Raw genomic sequence first — 16,554 nt, forward strand, 5'->3', positions numbered from 1 at the left:
TAAACATTTCAAACAGGTGCAGTCATTTCAAACATTTGTGGAATTGCAGCGCAGTCTTTGCCTCAAACGCTGCAGATGTAAATCTGCACGACAGATGTTGAATCCTAGACTAAACTCCATTACTGAGGATGCTCAAAGATAAAGTAAATTGTAAGAACACAAACCTGGACTCCAAAGAGGTCTTCTGTATAATGCCGTTTCAACAGTGCCCATTCTGAAGATTGCCCTTGCAAAAGTTTTATACACATTGCCATCTCTCCACAGGTGATATCAGCTCCAAATCTTTTACATATTCGACGGAAAGGGAGATTACCACACTGTAACAAAATACAAACTTGCATAATGCTTTTCACAACCTACAGATGGCAGGAAAGTTGAAGTTTCGGGCTGGGACCATGTGTCAGAACTGGGGAGGGGGAAGGGAGCTGGGAAATAAATAGAGGGAGGATGGGTGGGGCTGGACAAGGGTAGGTGGGATGGTGATAGGTGGATACAGGTAGGGGGTAGTGGGGATTAGTCAGTGGGAAGAGTGGGGAGTAAGACAGAAAGGTTGTGTCAGGTCAAAGAGGCGAGAAGGAGGATGGCTGGGGAGGTGGAACGGTGATAGATGGATGCAGGTAGGGGGCAGAAGGGATTGGTCAGTGGGAAGGGTGGGATACTTGAGGAAGCAGATGGACAGGTTGTGTCAGGTCAAGGAGGTGGGGATGAGAAGGAGGGTTGGACATGGGACGAGGCCGGGTGTGGGGAGATTTCAAAACTGGTGAATTCCATGTTCAGGTCATCGGGCTGTAGGCTCCTGAGGCAGAATATGAGGTGTTGCTCCTCCAGTTTGTGTGTGGCATCATTGTGGCACTGGAGGCGGCCCAGGATGGACATGTTATCATGGGAGTGGGAGGGGGAGTTATAATGGTTAGCGATTGGAAGGTGTTGTTGACTATTGCTCGCAGAGCGCAAATGCTCCATGAATTGGTCCCCGAGTCTATGCTTGGTCTCACCGATATAGAGGAGGCCACATCAGGATCAACGGATACAGTAGACCAGGTTGGAGGATGGAGGTGAGGTGAAGGGGCAGGTGTAGCACCTCCAGCAGTTGCAGGGAAAGGATGCGGAGGTTTGGTGGGGTGGTATGGGTGAGGTGGAACCAGAAGGATTCTGTTTTGTTAGGGGGAGGGGATTTGAGGGCAGAGGTGCAAGAAATGCAAGAGATGCAGTAGAGGGCATTTTTGATCACCAGAGCTGGGGAGGTTGTGGTCCTTGAAATAGACAGATATCTGGGATGTCCTGGAGTTGGACGCTCCATCTTGGGAGTGGATGCGGCGGAGGTGGAGGAATTGGGAGCTGTGGGAGTTGGTGGTTTGAAATAAAGCTCGGTGTTGGGCAGTGTTAAGGGGGGCCCAGTCGTGGTATGGCGTACTGACCTCTGCATCGCTCAGGCCAGGCGCCAACACATTGATTCCCCTGCGCCCAAACATAATTGAATTCCATACACGTCTGGATGTTGAATGCTTTTTCTGCCGCCTCCACCTCTGCGCCTGCGTCTTTGACCGGGAATCTAACCTACCCTCTGCCTACCCCTTCTCCCGCCTCCAAACCTCATCCTCCTGGACACCACCCCACGGCCTCCTCCTCTCCCTCGACCTCTTCATTTCCAGCTGCCATTGCGACATTAATCACCTGAATCTCTCCACCCACTCACTCACTTCAACCTCTCCCCCCACAAAACGCGCAACCCTCCACTCCAACCCTACCTTTACCATCAAACCCGCGGATAAGGGGGCATGGTGGTGGTATGGCGCACTGACCTCTCCATTGCCGAGGCCAGGCACCAACTCTCCAACACCACCTCCTACCGTCCCCTTGATTATGACCCCACCTCTGATCACCAAACCATCATCTCTCAGATCATTCCTAACCTCATCACCTCAGGAGACCTCCCACCCACAGCCTCCAACCTCATCATTCCCCAACTCTGCATCACCCGTTTCTAACTCCTTCCCAAAATCCACAAACCTGACTGCCCTGGCCGACCCACTATCTCTGCCTGCTCCTGCCCCACTGAATTCATCTCTGCATGCCTTGACTCTGTCTTTCCACCCCCGGACCAGGAACTCCCCAGCTACGTTCGGGACACCACCCATGCCCTCCACCTCCTCCAAGGCTTCCAATTCCTTGGCCCCCAAAACCTCATCTTCACCATGGGCATCAAGTCCCTAAAATCCATCTCCATTTCTGGTAACTGTCACCACACCAATGTCTATTTCAAATACACAGACTCCCACAGCTACCTGGACCTCCCAGGCGTCACCTTTTTTCAAGGACCGCAACCTTTCCTCTCTGGTGATCAAAAGTGCCCTCAACTACATCTCTTGCATTTCCCACACCTCTGCCCTCAAACCCCACCCCCCCCAACAAAAATAAAGACAGAGACACCAGTCCTCACATACCACCCTATCAACCTCCGTATCCAGCGAATCATCCTCCGCCACTTTGCCACCTGCAATCTGAACCCACCATCTTCCCCACCCCTATCTGCCTCTTGTAGGGACCATTCACTCCATGACTCTCTCATCCGTTCCACACTAACCCGATCACACCCGGCACCTTTCCCTGCAACTGCAGGAGGAGCTACACCTGCCCCTACACCTCCCCCCTCACCCCCATCCAAGGCCCAAAACAAAAACTTTCCATATCCTCCAAACTGGTCTACTGTATCCATTGATTCTGATGTGGCCTCCTCTACATCAGTGAGACAAAGCGCAGACTCGCGGACCAATTCGTGGAGCATCTGCGCTCTCAACATAATAATTCAGACCACCTTCCGGTTGCTAACCATTTTAATTCCCCCTTCCACTCCCTTGATGACATGTCCGTCCTGAGCCTCCTCCAGTGTCACAATGACACCATCCGCAAACTGAAGGAGCAACACCTTATATTCCGCCTCAGGAGGAGCCTACAGCCCGAAGGCCTGAACACAGAATTCACCAGTTTTAAAATCTCCCCACCCCCCACCTCATCCAATGTCAAACCCTCTCTCTCATCCCTTCCTCCTTGACCTGACACAGCCTGTCCATTATCTTCTTCACCTATCCGCACCATCCTTCCCACTGACTAATCCCCACTACTCCCTACCTGCATCCACCAATCACCATCCCACCTACGTTCCCCCATCCCCCCCTCCTCCCTTTATTTATTTCCCAGGTCCCTTCGCCCTCCCCAGTTTTGATGAAGGGTCCCGACCCAAAACATCAACAAGACAATGTAGTCGAGGAGAATACTAAGATACGTCTATTAGACTAGACGGGGTTGAGGTTCATAAGGAGGAGGTGTTAGCAATTCTGGAAGGTGTGAAAATAGATAAGTCCCCTGGGCCGGACGGGATTTATCCTAGGATTCTCTGGGAAGCTAGAGAGGAGATTGCAGAGCCTTTGGCTTTGATCTTTATGTCGTCATTGTCTTCAGGAATAGTGCCAGAAGACTGGAGATTAGCAAATGTTGTCCCCTTGTTCAAGAAGGGGACTAGAGACAACCCTGGTAATTATAGACCAGTGAGCCTTACTTCGGTTGTGGGTAAAGTGTTGGAAAGGATTATAAGAGATAGGATTTATAATCATCTAGAAAGGAATAATTTGATTAGGGATAGTCAACACGGTTTTGTGAAGGGTAGGTCGTGCCTCACAAACCTTATTGAGTTCTTCGAGAAGGTGACCAAACAGGTGGATGAGGGTAAAGCGGTTGATGTGGTGTATATGGATTTCAGTAAAGCGTTTGATAAAGTTCCCCATGGTAGGCTATTGCAGAAAATACGGAGGCATGGGATTGAGGGTGATTTAGCAGTTTGGATCAGAAATTGGCTAGCTGTAAGAAGAGGGTGGTGGTTGATGGGAAATGTTCATCCTGGAGTTCAGTTACTAGTGGTGTACCTCAAGGATCTGTTTTGGGGCCACTGCTGTTTGTCATTTTTATAAATGACCTGGATGAGGGCGTGGACGGATGGGTTAGTAAATTTGCGGATGACACCAAAGTTGGTGGAGTTGTGGATAGTGCGGAAGGATGTTGCAGGTTACAGAGGGACGTAGATAAGCTGCAGAGCTGGGCTGAGAGGTGGCAAATGGAGTTTAATGCGGAAAAGTGTGAGGTGATTCACTTTGGAAGGAGTAACAGGAATACAGAGTGCTGGGCTAATGGTAAGATTCTTGGTAGTGTGGAAGAGCAGAAAAGATCTCGGTGTCCATGTGCATAGATCACTGAAAGTTGCCACCCAGGTTGATAGCGTTGTTAAGGCGGCGTACAGTATGTTAGGTTTTATTGGTAGAGGGATTGAGTTTCGGAGCCATGAGGTCATGTTGCAGCTGTACAAAACTCTGGTGCGGCCGCACTTGGAGTATTGCGTACAGTTCTGGTCACCGCATTATAGGAAGGATGTGGAAGCATTGGAAAGGATGCAGAGGAGATTTACCAGGATGTTGCCTGGTACGGAGGGAAGGTCTTATGAGGAAAGGCTGAGGGTCTTGAGGCTGTTTTCGTTAGAGAGAAGAAGGTTAAGAGGTGACTTGATAGAGACATACAAGATGATCAGAGGATTAAACAGGGTGGACAGTGGGAGGCTTTTTCCTCGGATGGTGATGGCTAGCACGAGGGGACATAGCTTTAAACTGAGGGGTGATAGATATAGGACAGATGTCAGAGGTAGGTTCTTTACTCAGAGAGTAGTAAGGGCGTGGAATGCCCTGCCTGCAAAAATAGTAGACTCGCCAACTTTAAGGGCATTTAAATGGTCATTGGATAAACATATGGATGATAACGGAATAGTTTAGGTTAGATGGGCTTCAGATTGGTTTCACAAGTCGGCGCAACATCGAGGGCTGAAGGGCCTGTACTGAGCTGTAATGTTCTATGTTCTATGTTCTCCTGCTCCTCTGATACTGCCTGACCTGCTGTGTTCCTCCAGCTCTGCATTGTGTTGACTCTGACTCCAGTATCTGCAGTTCTTGCTATCTCTACAGATGTCACAGAGCACTTTAAACCTAAAGTACTTCTGAAAGTTCAATCAGTGATTATAATGTTGCAAATGCAATGCATGAGGAAATAATATAAAAAGACTAGAGCGTACACTTCTATTGGGCATAATCCAAAAATTAAAAAGTCTTACTACCCAGTTCTCAATTCAAAATATTTCTTGGAACTTTTATTACTTCGCTGTGGGTGTTGCTGGCAAGGCCAATATTTTTTTGTCCACACTCAATTGAATTTGAGGCTGTAGCGGTGGTAAGCCACTTTCCTGAGCCACTTCACTCCCTGCAGTGCAAGTACCATTAGTACATTGATTCAGTGGAAGTGAAGGGATGGCAATTAAGTTCCAAGTCAGGATACTAATGGGCTTTGAGGTAAGCTTGCAGATCGTGGTTCCTATGATTCTGCTAACTTTGGCTTTCTAGGTTGCCAGCTTACAAGGAGCTGTTAAATGCACCTTGGTTCAGTACATCTTGTAGAAGATATATGCTACTGTCACTGTGTGACTGTGGAAAGTGTAAACGTTGAAGGTGCTGGTTTGGATGCCAATGATTGGGTTGCTTTGACCTGGATGTTGTTGGAGCTGTGCTCATTCAGGCAATTGAAGAGTATTCCATCACACTTCTGACTAGTGTCTCATAAATGGTAAGCAGGCTTTTAAAGACAGGAGGCAAGTTACTCAAAGAATTCCTAAGATATGAACTACTCAACGTAGTTACATTGGAAACAGAACCAGATCAGTTATATAAACAGTTTATAATATCCCAAATACTGAAACCTCCTCAATCTGTGGCTTTCTATTGGACTGAAGACCTTTGATGAATCAAATGAAGATATTGGGCTTAGGACATCACCTTGAGGAACTTTTGTAACAGCTCAAGCAACTACCACTACCACCGTCTTTCATTCTACTAGGCATGATCTAATGAAAGGAGCGAAAATAGGCAGGTTTTGCTAAAATTATGCCAGGCACTAGCTGGACCACACTTAGCACGTGAACAGCTTTGGTCCCCTCATCTAAGGAAATATATACTGCCATTGGAGGCAGTCCAAAGAAGGTTCCCTACATTGATTTTGTTATGGAGGGGTTTTCTTATGTGAGGTTGCACATGTTGGGCTTGTACTCACTGGAGTTTAGAAGAGTGGCAGGAGACTTTATTGAAATGTACAAGACTTTCAGGGGGGTTGATAGGGAAGATGCAGAGAGGTTGTTTCTCCTTGTGGAAGAGTTCAGGAACGGGAGGCAGAGGAACAGAATAAGGGGTCACATATTTAAATCAGAGATGAGGAGGATTTTTTTCTCTCTCACAGAGATCTATCGAGACTGGTTAATTAAGTATATTCAAGATTTAGACAGATTTTTAAAACAGTAAGGAAATCAAGAGTTATGGGGAGAAAATGAAGTTGAGGATTATCAGAACAGCTATGATCTCAGTGAGAGTGGTAGAGAAGATGCAATGGGCTAAATCACCTACTTCTGCTCCTTTGCCTTATGGTTATAAAATTTTAACCTTCAGGAGAAGAAAATCTGCCAACCTTGTCTAGACTATATACAAATCCAGACACCCAGTGTGATTGATTCTTGAATTATCCTCCAAACTGGCACAGCAAGCCACTAGTCAAGGGCAATTAAGGATGGGAAACAAATGCTCCAGGGACACCCACATCACATTAAAGACTATTTTTATCTTTAAATAAAAAAAAGAGGCTACTCACTGTTGTTAGTGGAGCAAGATAAAGCTTATCCCTGAAGTTCAGCTGCAAAATAAAAATAATTGCTTATAATGAAAATACTATTAAGTTTAAATATATAAACAATAACAAAGTAATACATAGCGGTACCGCTACAATACAAATTAAAATTCAACAAATGCAAAATTGTAATATTGTCAATTTGTGGCAGTAGTTATTTTCATTGTAAGATAGATATTGATCAAATGAAAGTATTAAACCTTCCTTACCTACTCAACCATCCCCAACACAGGCAACAGTATATTTACTTTTGTTAGTTAAACCTTCTAAGTGTGACATGTTATGGATTATTGTGTACTGTCCGTAAACACGATATTTTCCTACATATGCCCAGGTGAAAACAGACCAAGATAGATAAATAATAAAACTGGACCTCAATTTTGGTTTAGTCTCTGGACACAGAATAAGATTTGTTTTCAACATAAAAATGACGTTATTTCCAAGAATTTTCTCTACCATCCCATGACCTTACCTACCCCATCCCTGCAACCACAGTTTCCAAACGTTATAGCTTAGGAATATTTCCTTAGTTGGAATTTCTTCTCACATTATGATCCTCCCTCACTTCATGCCTTTACAATCTACCAACACTTCTCACGTATCTCGGGTTAACTAATATACCTTAAAGTTTCCTACCGAATTTATTTCCATTGTAACCTGTCTCAGACTCCCCCAAAGCTTGCTTTGGACCAAGAAAGGAAGAGGAAATATTGAGAAAATAAAAGTTTATGATCACATTAGAGCAGATAGAGACGACATACAGAGAACAGAGAGATTTATAAGAAGAAAGCGAGTGAACAAGAGAATTACCCACTGCATCAAATACTTCTGATTTCATACTTTGGCAGGAAAACCTATCACAACAATTATATGCCATTAAGCATTATTTTCTATTTTGTTAATGAAAGAAATTGGGTTTTCCTACACAAATTAAAAGTACGAAGGAGACTTACTCGTTTCTTCTCACAGGATCGTACTTTTATAATATCTTCATCAGTCACAACTCCCAAAGTTTTTGTGGAAATTACTTCTTCAATGTCATCTTTGACAGATTTGGCTATGTCTGTACCTGTTCTAGAAAAAGTACTCATCTCATTTATTTCAACATTCCCCTGTTTTGATTCCAGTGCCTGACCATTATTCAATGTGTTTTCTGAATAAAATACACTCGGTGATTCTGCCTTTATATAGCCCTGTGATCCGACAGAAGAATCTTTTTCCTCAATGGCTCTATTTGAAATGTCAACAGGCAACTTTATCTCTGTTGAATTACTTGCTATAACCTTCTCTTCAATGCATTTTGTTTGAGCAAAAGTTTTCTTTTCTGCGTCACTTTGATTTTCACATGTATTGCCTTTGTTCAATTGTTTCAAATATTGCTCGGACTTGTTAAAGTGGAACTTCTTTTTGCGTAGGGTCTGCTGCAGATCTTTACTTAGACTATTCTTCACAATCTGTGTTCCTTCCCATGTCTTCATAAGATCTTCATTAATCAAGTTCTTGTTATTTGGCCCAGTGTGAGATTTTGCATACCGGCAAGTAACACCATATTGGCATCTCCCATATGTGTCATATAAGTGGCAATGGTCACCAAGATCAGAAGGTTTGGATTCCAGATACTTTGACAGATCATGCAAAAATCTGCACTTTTCACCGAAGTAACATTTCTTTGGAGGTTCCTTGGTGGGGTGGAGAAGAGAAAGACAAATTATTGTGTGTGTCAGTAAAGGTGCTAAATAGATACACTAACAACATAAGAGGGTTATAACAACACCATAATGAGAGGGAGATGCAAAAAACTGACAGGATAGAAAGCAATCTCACGTTGTGAAGCTCTGGAGAGTAACCATGGGATATGCCTCTGATGGACTTATTTATTTCATAAGATGATAATGTGCAAAGAAGTGATATGCTGGTTACTTCTGCTGCCTACGTAAAGCCTTCTTATGAGACAGTAAGAACTGCAAATGCTGGAGTCAGAGATAACACAGTGGGAGGAACACAGCAGCCCTGGCAGCATCAGAGGAGTAGGAAAGTTGACATTTCGGATTGGGACCCTTCTTCAGAAATGGGGAGGGAGAAGGGAGCTTAGAAATAAACAGAGAAGAGGGGTGGGGCTGGGGAAGGTAGGTGAGATGGTGATATGTAAGTGCAGGTAGGGAATGGTGGCGATTGGTTGCAGGTAGGGAGTGATGGGGATCCAGTTCCACACTGTTATCTATAAAGCCTTCCTATATTAATTGGTCAAGTGATCAAGGTGTAGGCTGATTTTTTTTCCATTTTGTTGTTGGCTTTCATGACTAAGGTGGAGCACCAGCTTCAGTGTCAACATTTCTGACTCCTCAACAAAAACCCTTTCTTTTTGCCCAATGATTAAATGGTTCTCAAGATACATTCCCCTAATCAGTCTTGCATACAATTCCATCTTCTTAACAGAATTTCTACAAGTTTCAGTTCTTTATACCATTTTACTCCTTTACCTTGGGCTAGGTGTATTGAATGTTAAAATGGCCTGGTCGGCATATAAACCACTTTATTACGCTATCAAACAATGAATGAATCCTAATTTTAGCTTGAAAGTTGAGGCAGTGGGTCAGAAAGTAGCTGAATATTTCAATCTTACTGCCCATGTTTTCATTCACAGCAAATCATGGTGCTTCATCACTTCTACATAATCTCGCTGACCTATGGTGATTCTCAGTTAAGCAACATCTCTTCTTTAAAATCCACATCCTTGTTTTCAAATCCCTCCGTAGTGTTACAGCCTGCATCTCTAATATCCCAAAATTCCACAACCCTCTAAGATATTCGCACTCCTCTAATTTTAACCCCATTGTGGCACCCAATCACAATTGCACTACTCTTTCTGACTATGTCTTTGGTTATCTAGGCCCCCAGTTTGATTTTCCTCTCTACACATTCTCCATCTTTCTACCACATTTTTGTCCTTTAAGACATCCTTGAAATTTATCTCCTTCATCAAGCTTTTGGTAATCTCACCTGTTATCTCCTTATATGGCTCAGCATTGCGATTGGTTTAAAATGCCTCTGGGAAGGACTCCGTTATCTTGAAGAAGCTATGTAAAAGTTGCTACTACACTTTGAATGTTCATTAAGTACAATTTTGGGCACAATTTAACAGGTTTGTCAATCTTTTTAAGTCTCTATCCTGAAGCACTACAGATGGTCCATTGTGGATATATTTAAAGCCAAGATTTGACCATTCACAGAAAATTGATATACATGGGAAGTGGACAGAAGAATGGACTTTAAAAAAAAAAAAATCAGTCAATGGGACGTGCGCAACACCAGCAAGACTAGTACTTTTTTGCTCATCTCTGCTGCCCCTAAAAGTGGTGGTAACCTTCCTTCCTGAGCAGCTGGAGCCCAACCAGTACACTCACAATGCTCTCAGAAGGAAGTTCCAGAATTTTAGCCTAGTGACAGTGAAGGAACTGCAAAATAGTTCCAGGTCAAGTCGCTATGTGGCTTGGACAGACACTTGCAGGTGGATGTCTCTATAGTATCTGATGCCTGTGTCTTTCAAGCTGGCACAGGTTATGGATGCCATCAAAGGATCCTTGGTAAGTTACTGCAGTGCACTTAGAAGCTGACAACAATTGCCACTACGCACTAGTGGTGACAAAGTGAGCACTTAAGTTGGTGGATAGCGTGTTGATTTAACAGACTGCTTTGACTTGAATAGTGCCAAACTTTAGCATTGCTGGTCACCCAGGAAAGTATAGTGTAGTGTATTCCATCAGATTAAATTGTAATGCTTACCTGGCAAACTGAAGTGCACAACTTTTGATCATGTTCATAGTGTTTGGGCTTCATATGAGGTCTGTTTTTATTTTGGCCCCTTGCTTTCTTAATAATTTGTTTGTGTTCCTCTTCTTTCTGACATGATCCACTATTATCCTTTTCAGATTCTTTATTAACATTTTCACTGTTTTCATCCAGTTTAATTCTTTTTGCTTTGGGCTCTGGGAGGTCATAGTCTGCAGCACCTTCAGTAACTTTTCCATCAATTAGATGATCTTTGTCAGTAAGTTTTAGGTTTTCATCCCTTCCACTATTAATGTATTCATGAAAATGATCTTTGGAAGTACGATACCTAGAAAAAAAAAATTACAGATTAAATGATTTAATAGTGGCCTTGAAAGTCATGAAAATGCTTTGAAAAATAGACAGCAGAGTGTTTCTACTTGTGGGGAAGAGCAAAACTAGAAGTCAATTCATGATGGTCATCAAGAAAACAAAACAGGAAATTAGAAAAAGCTTGTTCACCCAGGAAATTGTGAAAATATGTACTTCACTTCCACAGGGTTGAAACAAATCGCATAGATACATTTAAGATGAAGCAAAACAATGCACGAGGGAAAATGGCAAACAGGGTTATGTGGATAGTTAGATGAGAAAGAATGGGAGGAGCACAATCACTAGCACAGGCTGGATGCACTGAACGAACCCGTAAACAGCACAGATAAAAGCAGTCTCTCATCTGCCACTCTCTAGTCTGGCAACCTGCGTGGTCTAACACCCACAGCACTTCTGTTTAATATAACTTCCCATCCATCTCATTCCCCATAGTACAATTTTGAAATTTATTTTCATTTACGTTCCTTATCAAAGGCGACTTCTGTGGTTTTCCGGAACTACATTATCTTTCTCAATAACTAATTTATTAAGTTAGATGTCATGTAGTAAAACATTATCTTCTGTACTTGTGTTGATAAAAAATATTTGGACTCGTCCAGAATTAGAAAACTTCTTATCAATTTCCTACAATACCCACCACTTTGCAGTCTTTCCATCTCTTTTCAAACCCCAACACCCACTACACCTACATCCACATACTCACTACCCTGTGGCCTCTCAATCTCCACCCAGATCACCCCATGTAACAATCTGCCACCCACTCAGCAGGCTTTCTGTGTCCCCAGTCAGCATCTCAGTTTCCCCAGGGAACCCAAAACCTCCCTGACTCCTCCCTGCTCCCCCCCACCCCCAACTACAGTCTACTCTTCCAATCACAAGTTGTTTCTCTCCCAGGTTTGTTGTTGTTGAGCTCCCCAGTGGACCTATCAGGAAAAGGACCAGCCACTGGAAGAGCAGCTTTTCCTTCTATTCAGCTTACAGATAACTTTATGTCAATCAGAGAAAAGTTATAATACTCAGAGATCTGATGCAGACATGATGGGCTGAACAGCCTCCATCTGCACCTGAACAATTGTGATTCTGGTCGCCCTGTGAATGAATTTTCCCAGACGTTTTGCAGATGGATTTGTCTATTGTCCCTGTGCATTATGAGCACTCTTCCACATCCTAACCACTCATTGTGTAAAATTGTTATCATGACACTATTGATCATTTTCCAAGCAATTTAAATCTGTCTCCTCTGGTTCTCAAACTTTCCACAATGGGAACAATCTAATTTGCCATCTCCTTTGCCAAGACCGTTGGTGATTTGGAGCATCACCATCAAATCTCCTCAAAAAGAGAGCAAAACCTGCTTCTCCAATCTATTTATGTAACTGCACTGCTTCATCCTGAAACCAGTCTCTCAATTTTAGGTGTAACTACTCTTTTAACAAGATTCATTATACATTCCTTGCTTTTGCACTTTTCGATTCAATAAAGCTCTGGATCCAGTACACAGGTAGTTCTCCCATATCATGATATTTGCGCTCTTGTGTGACCTCGCGCTATAGAAAATCGCATTATAGGGAAATCGCTATACCTATATAGAAGAAAGTTCATGTATCCAAACAGCGTCCACTATTCATCAATCGTGTTACAGCCAATTCACGTTAACGAAACAAACATTATAGCAGAACCCCCGTATGCCCTTTTAACCATTTTCTCAATGATTTATGCACAAACAGTTCCAGGCTTCTCTGTTCCTACATGCCCTGTAAAATTGTATCTTTAGTTTTATATTGCCTCTCCTTGTTTTCATTATTTTCCAATTCTCTGCACCAAATTTCAATTGCCACAAATCCACCCATTCCACTAATCTGTCTACATCCTCCTGAAGTCTATGACTATTCTCTTCACAGTTTACTGTACTTCCAGGCAGGCTAAAATAAGCCACTTGATGGCACCTTGCACATTGAATATGTACTTCATCCAACACTAATCCTCTGTGGCTACAGTGTGCACATCAACAAGATGCTTCCTCCAAAGCAACTTCCAACCTTGTGATTTATAGAAGAATAAAGACAGCAGACATATGAAAATACCACTACCTGCAAGCTCATCTCTGTGTCATTCACCATCGTAATTTTAAAGTACGTTGCTATTTCAAAAAAATATTCATAGGATGTTGAACATACTGCCTAAGCCAACATTTATTGCCTATCTCCAAATGTCCTGGAGAAAGGAGTGGCGAGCTGCCTTCTTGAACCGTTGCAATTCTTGGAGGATATAGACACTCACTGTGCCATTAAGGTGGAGTTTCTAGGATTTTGATCCAGTGACAGTAAAGGAACATCAATATAATTTCAAGCCAGGAACTTGTAGGTGGTGGCATTCCCATTTGCTGACCTGTCCTCGGTGTTAAGAGGTTGTGGGTTTGGAAGGTACAATTGAAGCAGGATTGGTGAATTACTGCAGTGCATCCTATACATAGTACACACTGCTGCTATTGTGCTATGATGGTGGTGACAGCAAATGTTGAAGGTGGTAGATGGGATATCAGTCAGGCAGGCTGCTTTATCTTGGTGGTGACATTGAGCCTCGAGTGTTGCTACAGCTGTATCCATCCAGACAAGTGGAGAGTTTTCCATCACACTTCTGACTCATGTCTTGTAGATTTTGGCTTCCCTAAGTAGGAACTGGGACCCCTATTGAGACGTGAGCTCTGAGGTAACAATGGCCACCGTAGAAAATCGGACCAAGTTATAATAGTTGTGCTCTGTCTCTAAAAGCCCCTGTTCTCTCAGCGGCTATCTCCACTCCAGGCCAGGACATACCAGAAATGGTGATGGTAGTATCTGGGACATTGTAAGATATGATTCAGTGAGTACGTCTATGTCAGGCTGTTGCTCGGCTAGTCTGTGGGGCAGATCTCCCAATCCTGACGCAAGTCCCCAGATCTTGGTAAGGATGACTTTGCAGGTTTGACAGGGGCATGTTTGTCGTTGTTCTTTTCAATGCCTAGATCAATGCCAGGTGGTCCAATGAGTTTTGTTCCTTTCTTTAGGCCTTGTAGCAGTTTGATTCAACACAGTGGCTTGCTCAGCCACTACAGAAAGCAGGTGAGGGTTAACAACATTGCAGTGAATCTGAAGTAACATGTAAGCCAGACCTGCTAAGGAGGGTTATTTTCTTCTCCAAAAGGCATTAATAAATCATTAATTATTTCATTGCTGTGGAATCAAAGTCTTGGAACTCCCTTCTAAGCTATTCTACAAGTGTATGTGCACTGCATGAACTACAGAAATTAAAGAAGGCAGCTCATCAACTTCTCCAAGCATTTGGTGACAACTCCTTTTTCCCATGAATAAATTAAAAAGTAGTGATCACTGCATTAATACTGAGCATTCAGCTTATGTGAAAGGCTATGTGTCTCTCAATGTGCTTCATGCAGATCCTGTAAAAGATTAAAGATTGCAAGTTAAATTAATTATAAATTGATTGCATTTCACAAAGTTTACTGATGGTGGAGCAGAAATATTGCTCCAACACCTAGTCATTGGTATTTTGCCTGAGGCTTTAGCTGAAAGCATATTAGAATGACTAATTGTGGCAGTAAACAGCTATGGTGCTATAAATTCAGTACATTTTCAAGGGCAATTGGTGATGGGAAACAAATGTTGGCTTCGGCAGGAACACTCACATTTCAGTAACAATATGTAAAAGAAAAACTAGGTGACGACAACATATGTGGTAAGTCAATGGCAGGATTTTCCAGTCAACAATCGTTATGTTTAAGCTTTCCGCAGACTGTTCTTGGATTTTTCCTAGATAGCTGTATCTTGGATTGGAGGTTGATCGAAGGTGGTGCTCCTTGGGGTCACTGCTCCAACCATTGTTTCTTCTGCAGTATATAAATGAATTGGTTTCTGCCCTCATTGCAGCCTTGGTCCAAACACCTGAGGCAATAGTGGCTGACCTTGATAACAAAACTGAATTTATCATATATGCATCAAGCAGCCTAACAAAACTCAAAAAATAGAAAATCAGGACAATGCTCTCTACATGTTGAAGTCATTTAAAGCACACAGGAAGATGGTTGTGGCTGTGGGAGGTTAATCATCTCAGCCCCTGGACATCACTGCAGGAGTTCCTCAGAGTCATGTCCTAAGCCCAACCATCTTCAGCTGCTTCAATGACTACTCCTCCATAAGGTCAAAAGTGGGATGTTCACTAATTATCACAATTTCAGCACCATTTGTGACTCCCCAGATAATGAAGCAGTTTTTAATTTATTTTCTAGAGGGATATGGGCATCACAAGCTGACCAACATTTATTTCCAGCCTATAGTTTCCCTTGAGAAGGTAGTGGTGAGGTGTCTTCTTGAACTGCTGCAGTCTATGTGCTGTATCCAGATGGTCTGTTATGTTTCATTCCTTTTCTTCCTTTCTTGCAGTTGTTACAATTTAATGGCTTGCTAGGCCATTTCAGAGGACAATCCTCCTAATTAATATCTGGGGACTAGTGTAAAGGTTGGGGGAGCTGTCTCAAAAACTAGTCAAGGAACAGCCTGATGTATTAATACTCTTGGAATCAAATCTTACACACATCCCGGACAACACCATCACCAGGACAGTAGAGGTTAGGGCACAGTGGTAAGCAATTAGAAGGCAGTTGCACTTCACATCCTCAATATTGACTCCTGCTGATTACCACATAGCACCTCTCTTCAACTGATGGATAGTACTCCTCCATACTAAACAATACTTGGAGGAGGAAGAGTTAAAGACAAGGCCACAGAACATACTCTGGGTGGTGGATTTCAATGTCCACCACCAACACTGGCTCAGCAGCACCACTATAACTGATCTAGTCAAATCCTAAAAGATCTTGAAGGACTATATCTGTGGCAAGTGATGAGGGAACCAACAAGAGGGAAAAAAAAAACTTGACCTCATGCTCACAATCTGCCTGCTGCAGATGCATCCATCCATGACAGTATCAGCAAAAGGGGCCACTGCACAATCCTTGTTGAAGTCCTGTCTTCAAACTGAATGTACCTTCCACTTTACTATCTGAGGAAATCTGAACTCTGGGTGAACAGATCAGGTACAGCTGTACTTAGGGAAGATATTCCTAGGAATATGTCCAGGGAAGTTATTTGGGTGGAACTGAGAAATAAGAATGGGATGATCACCTTATTGGAATTGCACTGCAGACCCCCCACCACCCCTTGCCTCCAATAGTCAGTGAGAAATTGAGAAACAAATTTGTAATGAGATCTCAGTTATCTGAAAGAATAATAGGGATGGTTATGGTAAGGGATTTTAACTTTCCAAACATAGATTGGGACTGCCATAGTGTTCAAGGCTTGGATGCAGAGGAACTTGTTAAGTGTGTACAAGAAAATTTTCTGATTTAGTATGTGGATGCATTCACTAGAGAGGGTGAAAAACTACTCTTGGGAAGTAAGGCAGAGCAAGTGACTGACGTGTCAGTGGGGGAGCACTTTGGGGCTAGTGACCAACATTCCATCAGTTTTAAAATAGTGATGGAAAAGGATAGACCAAATCTAAAAGTTAATGTTCTAAACTGGAGGAAGGCTAATTGTGACAGTATTAGGCAAGAACTTTCAAAAGTTGACTGGGGGG

At 43.0% G+C, this 16,554-nt stretch overlaps 1 protein-coding gene across 1 annotated transcript in view; it reads right to left on the reverse strand.

Moving 5' to 3' along the window:
* The window catches only part of dus3l (dihydrouridine synthase 3-like (S. cerevisiae)), a 39,769-nt gene that overhangs the window by 18,514 nt on the left and 4,701 nt on the right, over positions 1–16,554 (reverse strand). Inside the window, exons 3-6 of the mRNA XM_048613053.1 lie at positions 10,546–10,879; positions 7,716–8,441; positions 6,727–6,768; positions 165–317 (exon numbers count right to left, since the gene is read on the reverse strand). Of these exons, the coding sequence (XP_048469010.1) occupies positions 165–317; positions 6,727–6,768; positions 7,716–8,441; positions 10,546–10,879 (1,255 nt within the window). The remainder of the gene's footprint in view (positions 1–164; positions 318–6,726; positions 6,769–7,715; positions 8,442–10,545; positions 10,880–16,554) is intronic.

This window comes from Rhincodon typus, chromosome 2 (genome assembly GCF_021869965.1).
Source record: "Rhincodon typus isolate 14 chromosome 2, sRhiTyp1.1, whole genome shotgun sequence".
Taxonomy (NCBI): domain Eukaryota; kingdom Metazoa; phylum Chordata; class Chondrichthyes; order Orectolobiformes; family Rhincodontidae; genus Rhincodon; species Rhincodon typus.